The sequence below is a fragment of the Seriola lalandi genome, unplaced genomic scaffold, assembly GCF_002814215.2.
Source record: "Seriola lalandi dorsalis isolate HSWRI2012SDOR001 ecotype SW California unplaced genomic scaffold, Sedor1 jcf7180002054960, whole genome shotgun sequence".
Lineage (NCBI taxonomy): Eukaryota > Metazoa > Chordata > Actinopteri > Carangiformes > Carangidae > Seriola > Seriola lalandi.
In genome coordinates this window covers 7,792-21,410 of record NW_019525511.1, presented here as the reverse complement: position 1 = coordinate 21,410, position 13,619 = coordinate 7,792, and the positions used below count along the sequence as shown (strand labels likewise).

General features: G+C 44.8%; 1 protein-coding gene across 3 annotated transcripts in view; it reads right to left on the bottom strand.

Moving 5' to 3' along the window:
- LOC111645952 (inverted formin-2-like) overlaps window positions 1–13,265 on the bottom strand; it is a 15,934-nt gene extending 2,669 nt beyond the window's left edge. Inside the window, exons 1-19 of one of the 3 annotated variants that reach the window (XM_087170795.1) lie at window positions 13,136–13,265; window positions 10,326–10,466; window positions 9,899–10,160; window positions 9,566–9,681; window positions 7,802–7,961; window positions 6,754–6,787; window positions 6,523–6,664; window positions 6,202–6,334; window positions 5,337–5,804; window positions 5,114–5,244; window positions 4,894–4,955; window positions 4,371–4,473; window positions 3,475–3,560; window positions 3,250–3,350; window positions 3,029–3,099; window positions 2,171–2,278; window positions 1,990–2,060; window positions 1,522–1,642; window positions 1,201–1,365 (exon numbers count right to left, since the gene is read on the bottom strand). In XM_087170795.1, coding sequence (XP_087026921.1) covers window positions 1,201–1,365; window positions 1,522–1,642; window positions 1,990–2,060; window positions 2,171–2,278; window positions 3,029–3,099; window positions 3,250–3,350; window positions 3,475–3,560; window positions 4,371–4,473; window positions 4,894–4,955; window positions 5,114–5,244; window positions 5,337–5,804; window positions 6,202–6,334; window positions 6,523–6,664; window positions 6,754–6,787; window positions 7,802–7,961; window positions 9,566–9,681; window positions 9,899–10,160; window positions 10,326–10,454 — 2,463 coding nt within the window. In that variant the 5' untranslated portion in view covers window positions 10,455–10,466; window positions 13,136–13,265. The remainder of the gene's footprint in view (window positions 1–1,200; window positions 1,366–1,521; window positions 1,643–1,989; window positions 2,061–2,170; window positions 2,279–3,028; window positions 3,100–3,249; window positions 3,351–3,474; window positions 3,561–4,370; window positions 4,474–4,893; window positions 4,956–5,113; window positions 5,245–5,336; window positions 5,805–6,201; window positions 6,335–6,522; window positions 6,665–6,753; window positions 6,788–7,801; window positions 7,962–9,565; window positions 9,682–9,898; window positions 10,161–10,325; window positions 10,467–13,135) is intronic. The other 2 variants (XM_087170794.1, XM_023395299.2) reach the window with 2 other exon arrangements.
- Between the last annotated feature and the right edge of the window lie 354 nt (window positions 13,266–13,619).

The window sequence follows — 13,619 nt, the reverse complement described above, 5'->3', positions numbered from 1 at the left end:
GAGTCTCTGAATCTGAATCTGAGTCTGAATCTGAGTCTCTGAATCTGAGTCTGAATCTGAGTCTCTGAATCTGAGTCTGAATCTGAGTCTCTGAATCTGAGTCTGAATCTGAGTCTGAATCTGAGTCTGAATCTGAGTCTCTGAATCTGAGTCTGAATCTGAGTCTCTGAATCTGAGTCTGAATCTGAGTCTCTGAATCTGAGTCTGAATCTGAGTCTCTGAATCTGAGTCTGAATCTTAGTCTCTGAGTCTGAATCTGAGTTTGAATCTGAGTCTCTGAGTCTGAATCTCGGAGTCTGAGTCTGATCACATTTCTTGGTGATTCATTGATTCAATATTGATTATGATCAATAACACGAGGATATGCCACTTCTAGGGTTGTCATGATACTAGAATTTCAAACTCGAAACCGATACCCTGGAAAATACCCGATACCGCAGGGAGAAAAAAATGAAAAATTAAGAGGCATAATATTTGTTTTTGTTAACGTTACAGACGGGCAGGACTGACAACTTTCGCTGCCTAGCTCCCACATTAACGTTAGTCGTTTTATTATTAGCCATAGCCGCTAGCTTAATGATAACGTAACAGATGGCCGATGTGGCTATCAGCTAATTGCTAACAGTTAAACGGCTAACGTTAACATGTGTTGCAGGCCAGGTTAACATTTATGATAACTGTTTATTCAATGTCGGTCTTTAAGATGCTTCTCTTAGTTTGTTGTGCTACTTGACCTCGTCGCCACCACTTTGTAGCACTGTTTGCATATAGGCTAATCAATATCCTTCGCCTTTCCCTGGTCATTTGCCTTGTATGCAAAATAATTTCAAACAGCACTTTTGCTTTTTACATTTAGAACTAAAACAGGTTGTGAAGTTCCTTCAGCAGCAGCACCTGCCATGTTAATTTAGCTTTATGCTGAAGACACCAGCTCAGTGTTGTGAACGTCAGCTAGCGTTCATGTGCTCAGCTGCTGGTGGGGGGAGGGGCTGTGTCTCTGCCTGTGTGTCAACTGGAGGAGGTGAAGACACAACTGTTGTCTGAGTATCTGATCTCATACTCATTTTAGTATTTATATGTATCTGAGTATCGATTTTTTGACAACTCTAGTCACTTCTACATTAAAGCTTTTTCCATGACGTCATGTTGAACTGTGCTCCCTGATTGGCTGCTGACGGTGCCGCACTGTGATTGGCTGACCTTGACGGCTCGAAGGAACAGTCCTCTGAAGGTCTTGATGGTGTTGAAGAATTCGTCAAGGGAGAAGTTGCCACTGTCTTCACACAGGTAGATGGACAGATCCGTCCTCCTGTCCTCCACTGAGGACAACAGCTGCTGCAGCTGCTCACAGGACCGCAGGCTGTCCTGAAGAGACACCACAGAAGAAGAAGGCAGCCATACAGGACAGTAAGGACACTCCAATACCAGACATAGAACCCCTGATTTGTCTGTAACTGTCCTGATGAGCAGGTTACAGACTGTTAATAAACCCTCCTGTAGGGGGCGCAGTCTAGTCTGTACCTGTATGGTGGACAGGTACTGCTCCTTCAGGTCCTCAGATGAAGAGGAAACTCTGCTCTCAGAGTTTTTCAGCTGTTTGATCAGAGTGTTCGCTTCAGACTGAATCGACTCCACGTTAAACCTGCAACAGACAGACTGACCGTTGTTTCCTGTTCCTCAGGTTCAGCTGTCGGTTCCACAGGAACACTGATTTAACACATTAAATTAAAACCACAAAGAATGACAGCTAAGGATTTCAATGTGCAAAGTTTAAAAGAATGTCTCCTGATAGAACCTGTTAGTTTAGAGAATGTCTCCAAACCTTCGGATTTCCTGTCTGAACCATGTGACTTTGTGTCTTCATCGCTGACTTTTATGAAAAATCATTTTGTTCTAATCGGTTCTAAAGGCTCCATGACAGGTTCCTATGTGTAGTTGTGGGTTCTTTGTGGGGGAGAACTAACAGAGTTTAATCCGTTATCAGTTTACCCAGCAGCCTTTTCACAGATCTCCAAATCGTCCGGCAGGTTGAGCAGGTCAGGGTGGTTCTCCTCCACCTCCTGTTGATCACACAGAGAACAACAATAGAACCCTCTCATGTGATGAACATCATACAGTGTCATAGTACTGGTTCTGTCCCAGTACAACCAGTCTGGTTCCAGTGTGTTACCTGCAGGATGTGGTGCAGCAGGGTGATTCTGGACTTGTTGGCTTTGGTTTCTGTCAGTTTGAGCAGAGTGCTGATCTTAAAACCCTCAGCGTTCCCTGTGTGAGTCCCCTGTCACACACAAAACATCACATGATGATGTCACATGACTGATGACGTCATATCTGATTAAATCCAATCAGATTCTTGAACTGTTTTTCAGTGTGAAATGAAACCTGTTGATATAAAGTGTTATCGTCAGACTCAAACACCAAATATGTGTTAGACATCTGTTTCACATCTGTTAGACATCTGTTTCACATCTGTTAGACATCTGTTTCACATCTGTTAGACATCTGTTTCACATCTGTTAGACATCTGTTAGACATCTGTTACACATCTGTTAGACATCTGTTTCACATCTGTTAAACATCTGTTAGACATCTGTTTCACATCTGTTAGACATCTGTTAAATATCTGTTAGACATCTGTTTCACATCTGTTAAACATCTGTTAGACATCTGTTAGACATCTGTTTCACATCTGTTAGACATCTGTTAGACATCTGTTAAACATCTGTTAAACATCTGTTAGACATCTGTTAGACATCTGTTTCACATCTGTTAGACATCTGTTAGACATCTGTTAGACATCTGTTTCACATCTGTTAGACATCTGTTAGACATCTGTTAAACATCTGTTAAACATCTGTTAGACATCTGTTAGACATCTGTTTCACATCTGTTAAACATCTGTTAGACATCTGTTAGACATCTGTTTCACATCTGTTAGACATCTGTTTCACATCTGTTAGACATCTGTTTCACATCTGTTAAACATCTGTTTCACATCTGTTAGACATCTGTTTCATTTAAGACTCACATAGTTGAGGAAGTTTCCAACACTCAAGATGAGTTTACAGAAGCTGGGCAGCCGAGTGCTCTCCCTAACACCTGACCACACAACAACAACAACAACAACAACAGCAACAACATGAAAAACAACAACAGGAGGGAACAGATAAGCAGAACCAGTGTCAGTATTGTTGTTATTCACAATGCTGGTCTGTGTGTGTTTGTTGTGTATTTGTTGTGTATACACACTCTGACAGGCTCGGTCCAGAACTTCAGCTTTGGGCTTCAGAGTCTCCAACACACAGCTGCTCTCCTCACACAGCAACATACACTGAATCCTCAGAGAGTAACTACACACACACACACACACACACACACACACACACACACACACACACACACACACACACACACACACAGTAAAGGTGAATATAACCGATCACACAGGCGTGTCTCCGGGTGTGTCTGTCCTACCTGGGGACGTCCAGCAGCTGCAGGTAAAACTGGTCCACTGACGCCAACTTGTCCCTGTCCGCTTGGTGAGACTTCAGGTTCTCTATCTGGGGACGGACAGGTGAAACAGGTGAGACACATGATAAATCAAGTCAGGGACAGTAGGTTAGAGGTGGGACAACAAAAGGACAGGTAAATTACAGGTGAAACAGTTGATGGACATTTACGACAGAAGATTACAGGTGATGGACAGGTAATATAATATAATAGTAATATACATGAAGAACAGATGGAACAGGTACAGTCAATGGCAGTTGGGGTAAGAAAATGTACAGGTGAGACACAGGAAATAGGTGAAGTCCAGGTGTGCCATGAAAAGAACACTTCACGGACAGGTAGGACAGGTAGGACAGGTAAATAATGGGCGGGGAAGGGTAAGATAAGTGAGATATGATGGAGAGATAGAATTACCATGACGTGCATAAGACAGGTAAATGACAGGTGAAAACAGGTAGGACAGAAAGAGAAGGTGGTAGATGTTCAGGTGAGATAAGATGGAGTTATATAAGACAGGTGTTTGAAGCAGAAGAGACAGGTAGGACAAGTGGAAAGCAGGTAAATGCTGGGACAAGTACAGGTAGGTGAGACAGGAGGACAGGCAAGGGAAGAGTTAGGACAGGTGGGTAAGGAAGGATTTGGCTGCAGCAAAAGAGCAGGTCAAGGTGAGAAGTGATGGACAGCTAGGACAACAGAGACAATAAAGGGCAGGTTACAGGTAGGACAGGTGAGGTAGGAAAATGAAAAACAAGTGAAGGTACAAGAAAGAGGTGGAGGACAAATCACACAGTAAGGGTAAGTGATAGACAGGTGTAGGACAGGTGTAGAACAGGTGTTTTAGTGTCCCTGTGACCTCTGACCTCATGTTTCTCTGGCAGCAGTTTGATCAACTGTTTCAGGACCTCGACATCAAACTTGGATCTGTCTCCTCTCCAGATCAGAGACACAAAGTCCTCATGGGAACTGCAGAAGACACACAGGAAACAGGTGAAATAGAGAGACAGGTGAGACAATAAGGGACAGCTAGACAAAAGCTAGAAAAAAAATGTTATGACAGGTGAAGGAGTTTAAAGGTGGGACAGGTGAGACAGGTGAAGTAGTTAAAAGACAGGGGAGACAGGTGAATTAATTAAGAGACAGGTAGGACAGGTGGGACAGGTGAAGGAGTTAAGAGACAGATAGGACAGGTGAGACAGGTGAGGTAGGATAAAGCATGGGTGAAAGGTGTGATGAAACAGAAATGTTAAACATGAAGTTTAAGGACAGGTGAAGGACAGGTGAGATATTTCACCTGTCCTTCACCTGTCTCAGGACTGAGTGTAACATCATCACAGAGATGTGTTTCTATTGGCTGGGAGGTTGATTCAGGAAGTGAATTAGTACCATCTGAACTGTTTGAGGAAGATGTTGAGGTTCAGACTTTTCCTGGCATCAATGAAGGAAATCTGTGGATGGAGACAACAGCTGTTGATTGGTTGATTGATTGATTGATTGATTGATTGATTGATTGATTGATTATCATCCATTACACAAAAACAGAGAATAAAAACATTTGACATCAGATCCACTGCCTGTCCAGTCAAATGGTTCTGAGCTGTTCCACCTCTTTGGGTTCGGTCCTGGTTTTGGTTCTAGTCTTGGTCTCGGTCGGGGGGAGACTGAAGAGCTGCTCGATGCTGCAGTAATCCGGTTCCACAGAGTCTGAAGATGACGACGTCCACAGGGACTGAGGAGCTGAGAGAGACACATCCATTAACTCAGGTGTGAAGACCAGAGTCCTGGACCAGGACTAAGGTACCAGACCACAGACCATGACCATGACTGACCTGTCAGCGCTCTGGACGGGAGCTTCTGCCAGTTCAGTTTCTTCATACGCAGGGTGGGGCAGGGGGCGGGGCTTGTGTGAGGTGGGGGGCTGTAATATGACCTGCCCAGACCTTGAAATGCCTGGGCTACAATGATGTCACCTGGAGGAGGGGGTGGAGGACCCATACCAGGTAAGGGAGGAGGAGGAGGGGGTGGAGCTCCCATACCAGGTAAGGGAGGGGGAGGGGGTGGGACTCCCATACCTGGTGAGGGAGGAGGAGGTGGTGCAGCTTTCATATTAGGTGAAGGCAAAGTGGGAGGAGCTTGAGAAGACACTGCTGAAGATGGTGTTTTCTCTGATTGGCTGGGGGGACTGTCAGGTAGTCGTGTCTGTACTGCCCTGTCGATGGTTCGGATCCTGCGATTGGCTGAGAGGGACCTTTGGGGGAGGAGCCTCTCCAGCACACAGTCGACAGAATCCACATCAGCTACAACCAAACACACAGAGACACAGTTACTGCACTGGTTCCTGTTAGAACCTGAACATTATTATTATTATCATTATCATTATTATTGTTATTATGATTATTATTATTTATGAATCTGCTGTTTATTCTCTCTATTAATGACACTGACTAAACTGCGAATCTGAGGAAAACCTTCAACTGCAGGACGATTCAAAATGGTTCCTATAACTTTTATTTTGATTGATGAATCAGTTAGTCAACTGATGCTGATGGACTAATCCTAACGACCCAGAGTCCTGGTTCTGGACCTGGTCTGTGGAGAACCCCCTAAGGACCCCATCTGAACAGAGGATGATGGGCTCATGTCTGACTCCGGTCACATGGACTGGACCCATGAAGACCACTGCTGAGGACTTACGGTCCTGGGCCAGCAGCGTGGCTCGGTCCGCCAGCAGCTCCAGAGCCGACCAGACCGGAGCTTTGTCCGGGTCCACCAACAACAAGGCCTGGAGGACGGACAGCAGCTGGACCGAGGACGGACTGCTGGACACCTGCACGGACAGAGGGGGGGACACTGTGTTGTCAGGGGGGAGGAGTTACAGGTGTGATGGTGAAGGGGGAGGGGTTACGTGTTTAGAGGGGGAGGGGTTACAGGTTTAGAGGGGGAGGGGTTACAGGTGTGAAGGTGAAGGGGGAGGAGTTACAGGTGTGGAGGGAGAGGAGTTACAGGTGTAGTTACCTTGGTGAGGACAGAGGTGAAGACATGCTCGTGGTTGCTCATGTCGATGCCTCCGTACAGTCTCTCCATCTCCTCCTCGTCCTCTGTCAGAGAGTCCTCAAACGCATCACACTGGATGTTCAGGTCCTTGTCCTCCGTCTCCCTGGAGATAAAGAGACGTCACAAACTGATGGAAACATAATGATTATTGATTATTGAAGAGAAGTATTTAAAGTAAGATGAACTCAGTACCTGAGTGTGGGCAGCAGATCCAGCAGCTGCAGGCCTGTAACAACAGTGAAAAAATGAGAGATGGATGTTCGGACAATTTCACGTTTACACCCTAGTAACCACCAGAAGTACCATAGCAACCATGTAGCCCAAGGTAACTACCCAGCAAGCACTTGGAATGTCATAGCAACCACCTAGAACACCATAGCAACCACCTGGAACATCATAGCAACCACCTGGAACATCATAGCAACCACTTGGAACGTCATAGCAACCACCTGGAACACCATAGTAACCACTAGAACAGCCACTTAGAAATGCCCTGTTGACCTATTGTTAATGTCTTAGCAACTATCTAGCAACCACTTGGAGTCATCACTGCAACCACCAAAGAATGACTGATTAACACCATAGCAACCATCTGGAACGCCCTGGTAACTGCAGTGTGAAGATCAGGATTTTTGAGGACAGTACTGATATTTAATAATACACTGTAAAAAACAGTATATCAGCCAATATTAACTGTAACTAAGAGATGTGGTGGGTCGGATCTTTTAGTGTAAAAGGAAGCATTTTGCTGACCTCTGGTGGACAAGCTACTGAATGGTAACCCTGTTTAAAAATGTCTGACATTTCTGTATTTTAAAATCTTGACATTTATTAGCTGACATATACACCAATCTGCAGTGAGCTAATATCTCTACTAGCAACACCTTGCAAACACCTAGCAACCACGAGGATCCCCACAGCAACCATATGGAAATGCCCTGATAACAACCTGTTATCACCACCACTTAGAAACATCATAGCAACCAAATAGAAACGGCTGCCTTAGCAACCTGTTGCCAAAGTAGCATCAGTCAGAAACCTCCTAGCTCTTCACTGCTAACACTAACACCAACCCTTATTACCAGGTGGCATTTTGCTGCTAATGTCATTAATTCAGTTTGTTGTATCATTGTTGTTACTTTCAGTATCAAGGTTCTTTGCTGTTATATTATAGTTAGCATCATAGCTTTTTAGCCTTGATGTAGTTACTCCAGTCAGTGACATCAGAATGACATCATACCGATGAACTCCTGTCGCAGTCGGTCCCTCTTCCTCAGGTCTTCCTGTCCCAGCACCAGCATATTGACGACACTCATCAGCGTCACCATGTAGGCGGCGTTGTCGGTACCGTGAAACTCATTCAAGATCACGCTGAAGCGGTACTGCTGCTTCTTCAGACTCTGAACACAAACAGGAAAAAGACAAACTGAGGTAAAACTGAAGCTCTGACATTATTCAGTTTTTCTGACTTCATCTTTGAAACTGAACATCTGCAGTTTCAGAAGAAGACTTTATCACATTCATAGAGGAACGTGAAGCTTCGTTAAGATTGGGTTAATAAATGTTTAACGATGAGGATGTTGTCCAGAGGAGCTGCAGCACATGAATCAACCTCAGGAAGGATTCTCCTCTGGTCTCCTCGGTTGACAGGACAACAGATATCTGTTGATTGATCGAGAAAGGAAGGACAGGTAAGATCTTGCACACATGACAACAGTGAGGGATCGTATCCCATAATGCCTCAGTTCTGGGTTGAGAGCAAGTAAAAACAATCCTGGGTGCGCTCGACACGCCCACACCTGATTCTGATCTGAGGTGGTCAGAGTCTTATCTGCTGTCACACCCTCATGTTCCACACTCACTGATAACTGAACAATAACGTTTCACAGCTGATAAAGACCAGTTTTCCTCCGTCCTCACGTCTCTGCTGCGTCTTCACCGCAGTCTGCTCAACACAGAAATACAAGTTAAAGTCCTGCAATTAAAAACTCTACTTAAATAAAGTGTACAGAGGTGTTACCACCATCATACACTTAAAGGACCAATTCTCTATTTGTATGTAGCAATAACTAAACTTCCATACAGCTCCTTTAAAGTGACCAAAGAAAGTTCCACTCAGAGGATTCAATCATGGAGCGTCCAAACACCTGAACATGACCTCAGCCTTTTTTAAAGAGACTATTGCCAGGAGCTCTCTGGACATCATCATGGATCCAATCTGTGATCAAATCAATGTTATTGATTAGAATACATTGAGACAAGGTGTAAATCTTCAGTCAGCTTCAGTCTTTTAACATGCTGAACTGAGACTTTACAGCGTGAACCCGGTTTAGCTTCAGAAGCTACAACATTTGACACAGCTTCAGTACATCCAGTACAACCAGTACAACCAGTACAGCCAGTACAACCAGTACATCCAGAACAACCAGTACAACCAGTACAACCAGTACAACCAGTACAGCCAGTACATCCAGAACAACCAGTACAACCAGTACAGCCAGTACAACCAGTACAACCAGTACAACCAGTACAGCCAGTACATCCAGTACAACCAGTACATCCAGTACAGCCAGTACAACCAGTACATCCAGTACAACCAGTACATCCAGTACAGCCAGTACAACCAGTACATCCAGTACAACCAGTACAACCAGTACAACCAGTACAACCAGTACAGCCAGTACATCCAGTACAACCAGTACAACCAGTACAACCAGTACAGCCAGTACAACCAGTACAGCCAGTACATCCAGTACAACCAGTACAACCAGTACATCCAGAACAACCAGTACAACCAGTACAGCCAGTACATCCAGAACAACCAGTACAACCAGTACAACCAGTACAACCAGTACAACCAGTACAACCAGTACAACCAGTAGAACCAGGGAATCCACAACAACAGAACAACCAGTAGAACCAGAACAATCAGTACAACCAGTAGGAACAGAACATCCAGTAGAACCAGTAGAACCAGTACCAACAGTAGAACCAGTACAGGTACCTTGTAGCTGTCGAAGGCGTCCAGAGCCAGGTGATGTCCTCGAGGGTCAAACAGAGCGAGAGCTGCCAGCAGCTCAAACACCTGCATCTTCACCATGACGTTGGACGTGTCCAGAGCTGAGGGGACACACAGATGGACACGGGGACAGGTCACGTGACTCCCAACAGCCAATAAGAACTCACATCACAAACATGGGTCAGAGTCAGGTGTGTTGGTTCACCTGAGGAGCTACAGAGAAAGGAAGGATGAAGAAGGAAAGAAGGAAAGTGCTGATGTTTGGACGAGGCCATGGAGAAGAAGATCAGAGGAAGACGGAGACCTGAGAGCACCCACCCTGGGTCAGGGTCCTGACGTAGCCCTCGTTGTCCAGGATGAAGTGAAGTCCTGCAGACGAGTTCATGACGGCGCGCACGCAGGCGATGCAGGTCAGCTGCAGTAGAGCGTCGGCGATGCGAGCACAGCTGCGACCGGACAGACGCTCCAGCGCCTCCATCAGCAGGTCCAGACCCCGCAGCTCCAGGAACTGCACCATCCACGCCTGGTCACTGGCCTCCAACCGCCGCCGCAGACCAGAGTAGTTCACTACCGTGGGAACCTGCAGACAGGAAGTACTTTGTTTTTCTTCTCTTGATCTTTAAAAGTTGTGAAAAACATTTAATTTGAAAGGGTCTGACACAGAGCAGGAAGTGCCAGCTCACAGTTGTGCTGCTGATCAATATCAGATATTGATAACATTAAGAACAGGTGTCAGCAGTCCTACCTGCAGCAGGAGGATGCACAGTTCAGGGTCGGCGTTCTCCAGATTTGCCTCCAGCGTGGCATCTGGGTCGTGGGCGGGGCCTCCAGTCACTTGGTCCTTTACCACCCCCCATTTGGTTTTGGCTGTCATGACGACGAGAAGCTGCAGAGAAAAGAGACCAGAGGTTTTTATTGATCATTGATTTCTGGATGATTGAAACATCCAGTCGGCATGAGGCTGAATTATTGATTACTGATTGATTATTGCTCTGATGATCAGTTAGTTAATCGTTTCCCAGAGTTCCCAAAGTGCTACGTCTTTTTAACTGTCTCGTTCTGAGTGACTGAGTGATTTTAATTTACACAAACACTGTGTCACAATAACTTTAATGAAATACATTTTAATGAACTAATCAAATCAAACATAATGACTAACTAATTAAAGTGATACAAGTTTTTTCCTGCATAGAGAATCGGGAGGCGGCCGCCTCCGTCAACTTTCTTGCCGCCTCCCGAAAAAATTCTACTAGGCCCTTCTAGTTTTCTCGGTACTTGGCGGATTTGACGTTTGTAACTGCCATCGCGGCTGTACGCCACTACGGCAATGTGGTGGCGCTGTATCGTAATCCGTGCATCAGGCAGAGCCATCCCAAATTGCAAAAGAAGAATACGAACACGCTAGATTTTCTGCCTGCGTAAGAAGGCGGCGACCTGATTTGAGTGCAGACATCATTAGTTCTTCTAATATGGGAAAAAAAAGTTAATGCATGTTACTGACAAGATACGGTTCATCTGTCAGGACTGAAAGTAGGTCTAGTCCTCAGCCACAAGTGGAAGGTGCAGGCATCTTTATCTTCCTGTCAAAACTATGAAGTTTATCTCTTCCTGATTCACTCAGCTGCTGTACGTGCGCTTGTGCGTAGGTAGTTCAGCGGTTGAAAACTGTAGTGACAAAGGAAAGTGCTGTTTTAATGGGAAGATAAAGAGCTAATAAGCACTACTATCATTGTAATCCAGCAGAACGACCACATGAGAGGATCAATGATCCAGCTTCTGTTTCTCACTTCACTTTATTTCAGCTGGTTTAATTTTATTCAGCAGGTTTTTTTCATAACTGTCATCAGTGTCCTTCCTCTTTACTGAGCTGCTGTCTCTCAGGACTGAGGCTGTAGTGGATCAGTGCTGATCACAGAACATTACTGTTGAGTCACCACAGTCTCAATCCTGTGACTCTGTGCTGTCAGTGTGTTGGTATTTAAACATCCTTCAGTCTGCTCTGCTCTCTGGAGCTGGTTCTGACAGCTGGATCCACACAGGACCGGGTCCACTCAGGAAGGACCATGTCACGTTGGTAAATACCCGGACTCTGCTCTGATCTAATCCTTCATTCCTGCTCTCTGTTTAGTCCCTGACCTCACAGACAGACAAACTGAGAGAGGACAAGTCTCGGGGTTACTGAAGGTCACAGAGCAGAGACCAGGGACTGAGACCAGGGACCGTTCTGCTGAGGTCAGTGTGCTGCCAAGTGAGGAGAATAAACCTGGTTCTTTATCAGAACCACAGGACCAATGAGAAAACAGGGAGCGACTGATCTGATCAATCACTAATCAATGATAAGATGTCAGATCAGAGCAGAACAAGCAGGTCAGACCAGGAATCACACAACCTCTGACCTCCTCACCTGAGTGTGACGTGTTTACCTGTCTGTTATCAAACCGGGTGCAGATTATTTTGTGTTCATTAATTGATTGATCCATCGTTATAGCTCTGAATAAAATGCTAAGCTAGTTCAACCCTGAGAGGCATTAATAACAGGTACAAAACATTATATTATATTTTAATGCATTACATTCTTATATTATATATATATACTGTATATCATCATATTAATATAATTCCAGTGAAAGGTTAACATGTAGTAAACACTCAGGCTGACTCCACATCATTTCACTTCTGTGGAAATAATAAGAATCAGAAACAGTGAAATATAATAATTAAGAATGAACACTAATTCAACACAAGTGAAAACTTTCTCATTCCAGACAAACACAGAAACGAACTTTTTAAAATTATATAAATATAATCAGAGTCTGTGAGACCGACATGATTAAAGTTCTGACACTGGCAGATTTCTCTCTTTAAACACTCAGATAAAAAACCTTTTACAGTGAATCATCCTGTTCACACATGAAAACTCCTCTGCTCTGGGTGTGAACCAGAGTCACAGTGTGGTGAGTGAATCCCAGTGTTTGTCTGATTGTTGGAGCCTCGAGGCGCTGGTTCCTCTGCAGCCCTGACCCACCCACAGCTCTGGCACTGGGCCCAGCCTCCTCTGTGCAGGTCGCACCAGACTCTGTTCAAAACTCTGGATAATTAATGTTCCTTTGCACTTCAGGAACAGTACACACAGAGTAGAGATCCGTTTTTAATAGTGTCCAGATAAGGAGGTTATTCTGGTGAATTCGGCTCAGCCAGGATTCATCACAAGCTCTTTATTCCTATAAAACCTCATTTTATATTTAAAATTAAACCTTTGTTTTGACGCGGTTGTCTGTGTATTCGGTGGAACTGGATTGAAATATCGTCTTCAGACAGAGCAGATTTAAACGTGTTTTAAATCTAAATAACGTCAACAGTCAGGACAGACTCAGAAGCTGTTTTCTTCAGTGAAGCTTCGCCCTTTAACTTTTTAAACGTCTAGTTTTTCTAACGGAGTTCGGCAGCGGAACAAATCAAAGCCGAAGTTTCACCATCTCACTTTGTTAAAAACTTTAACGTTTTCTGACGTTAACTTTTAAAGGTTGATTCCTCACGGAGCTGGTTCATACTTACAGTCAGATTTGTCCTTACCGTGAGAGCCGCAGGGCGGGAAGACGCTCTCCGTCTCCCCGGCTGTCTGTCAGTGCCCGGCGGCGAAAGTTTCGGGAGCTTTCCGGTCTGTGCGGTGAACCACCGCCCGCAGTCCTCTACCACGTCCGCCGCAGATGGGCGGTGTCAGAGGTCATCGCAGCCGCCCATCTGGGCGCGTGCATTTTGTTTTAATAAGTTACCGATGTAACTATGGTTCCATGAAATAACACCACATCACGTGGAAACCTCAGGAAACAGACTCCACGTGTTATTATATAAATTTTAAACAGAAGTAAATAAAACACTGTAGAAAACAGTGCTGAAAGGATCATATTTACATTTTAATAAGATTTTCTGAGCCACAGTTTCTGTTCACCTCATGATTCAAAGCAGCTGCATGTTTCCAGAAAATAAAAACAAAGCTGTATTACTCTGCAGATCAGCTGTTTTAGTCAACCTCAACTGA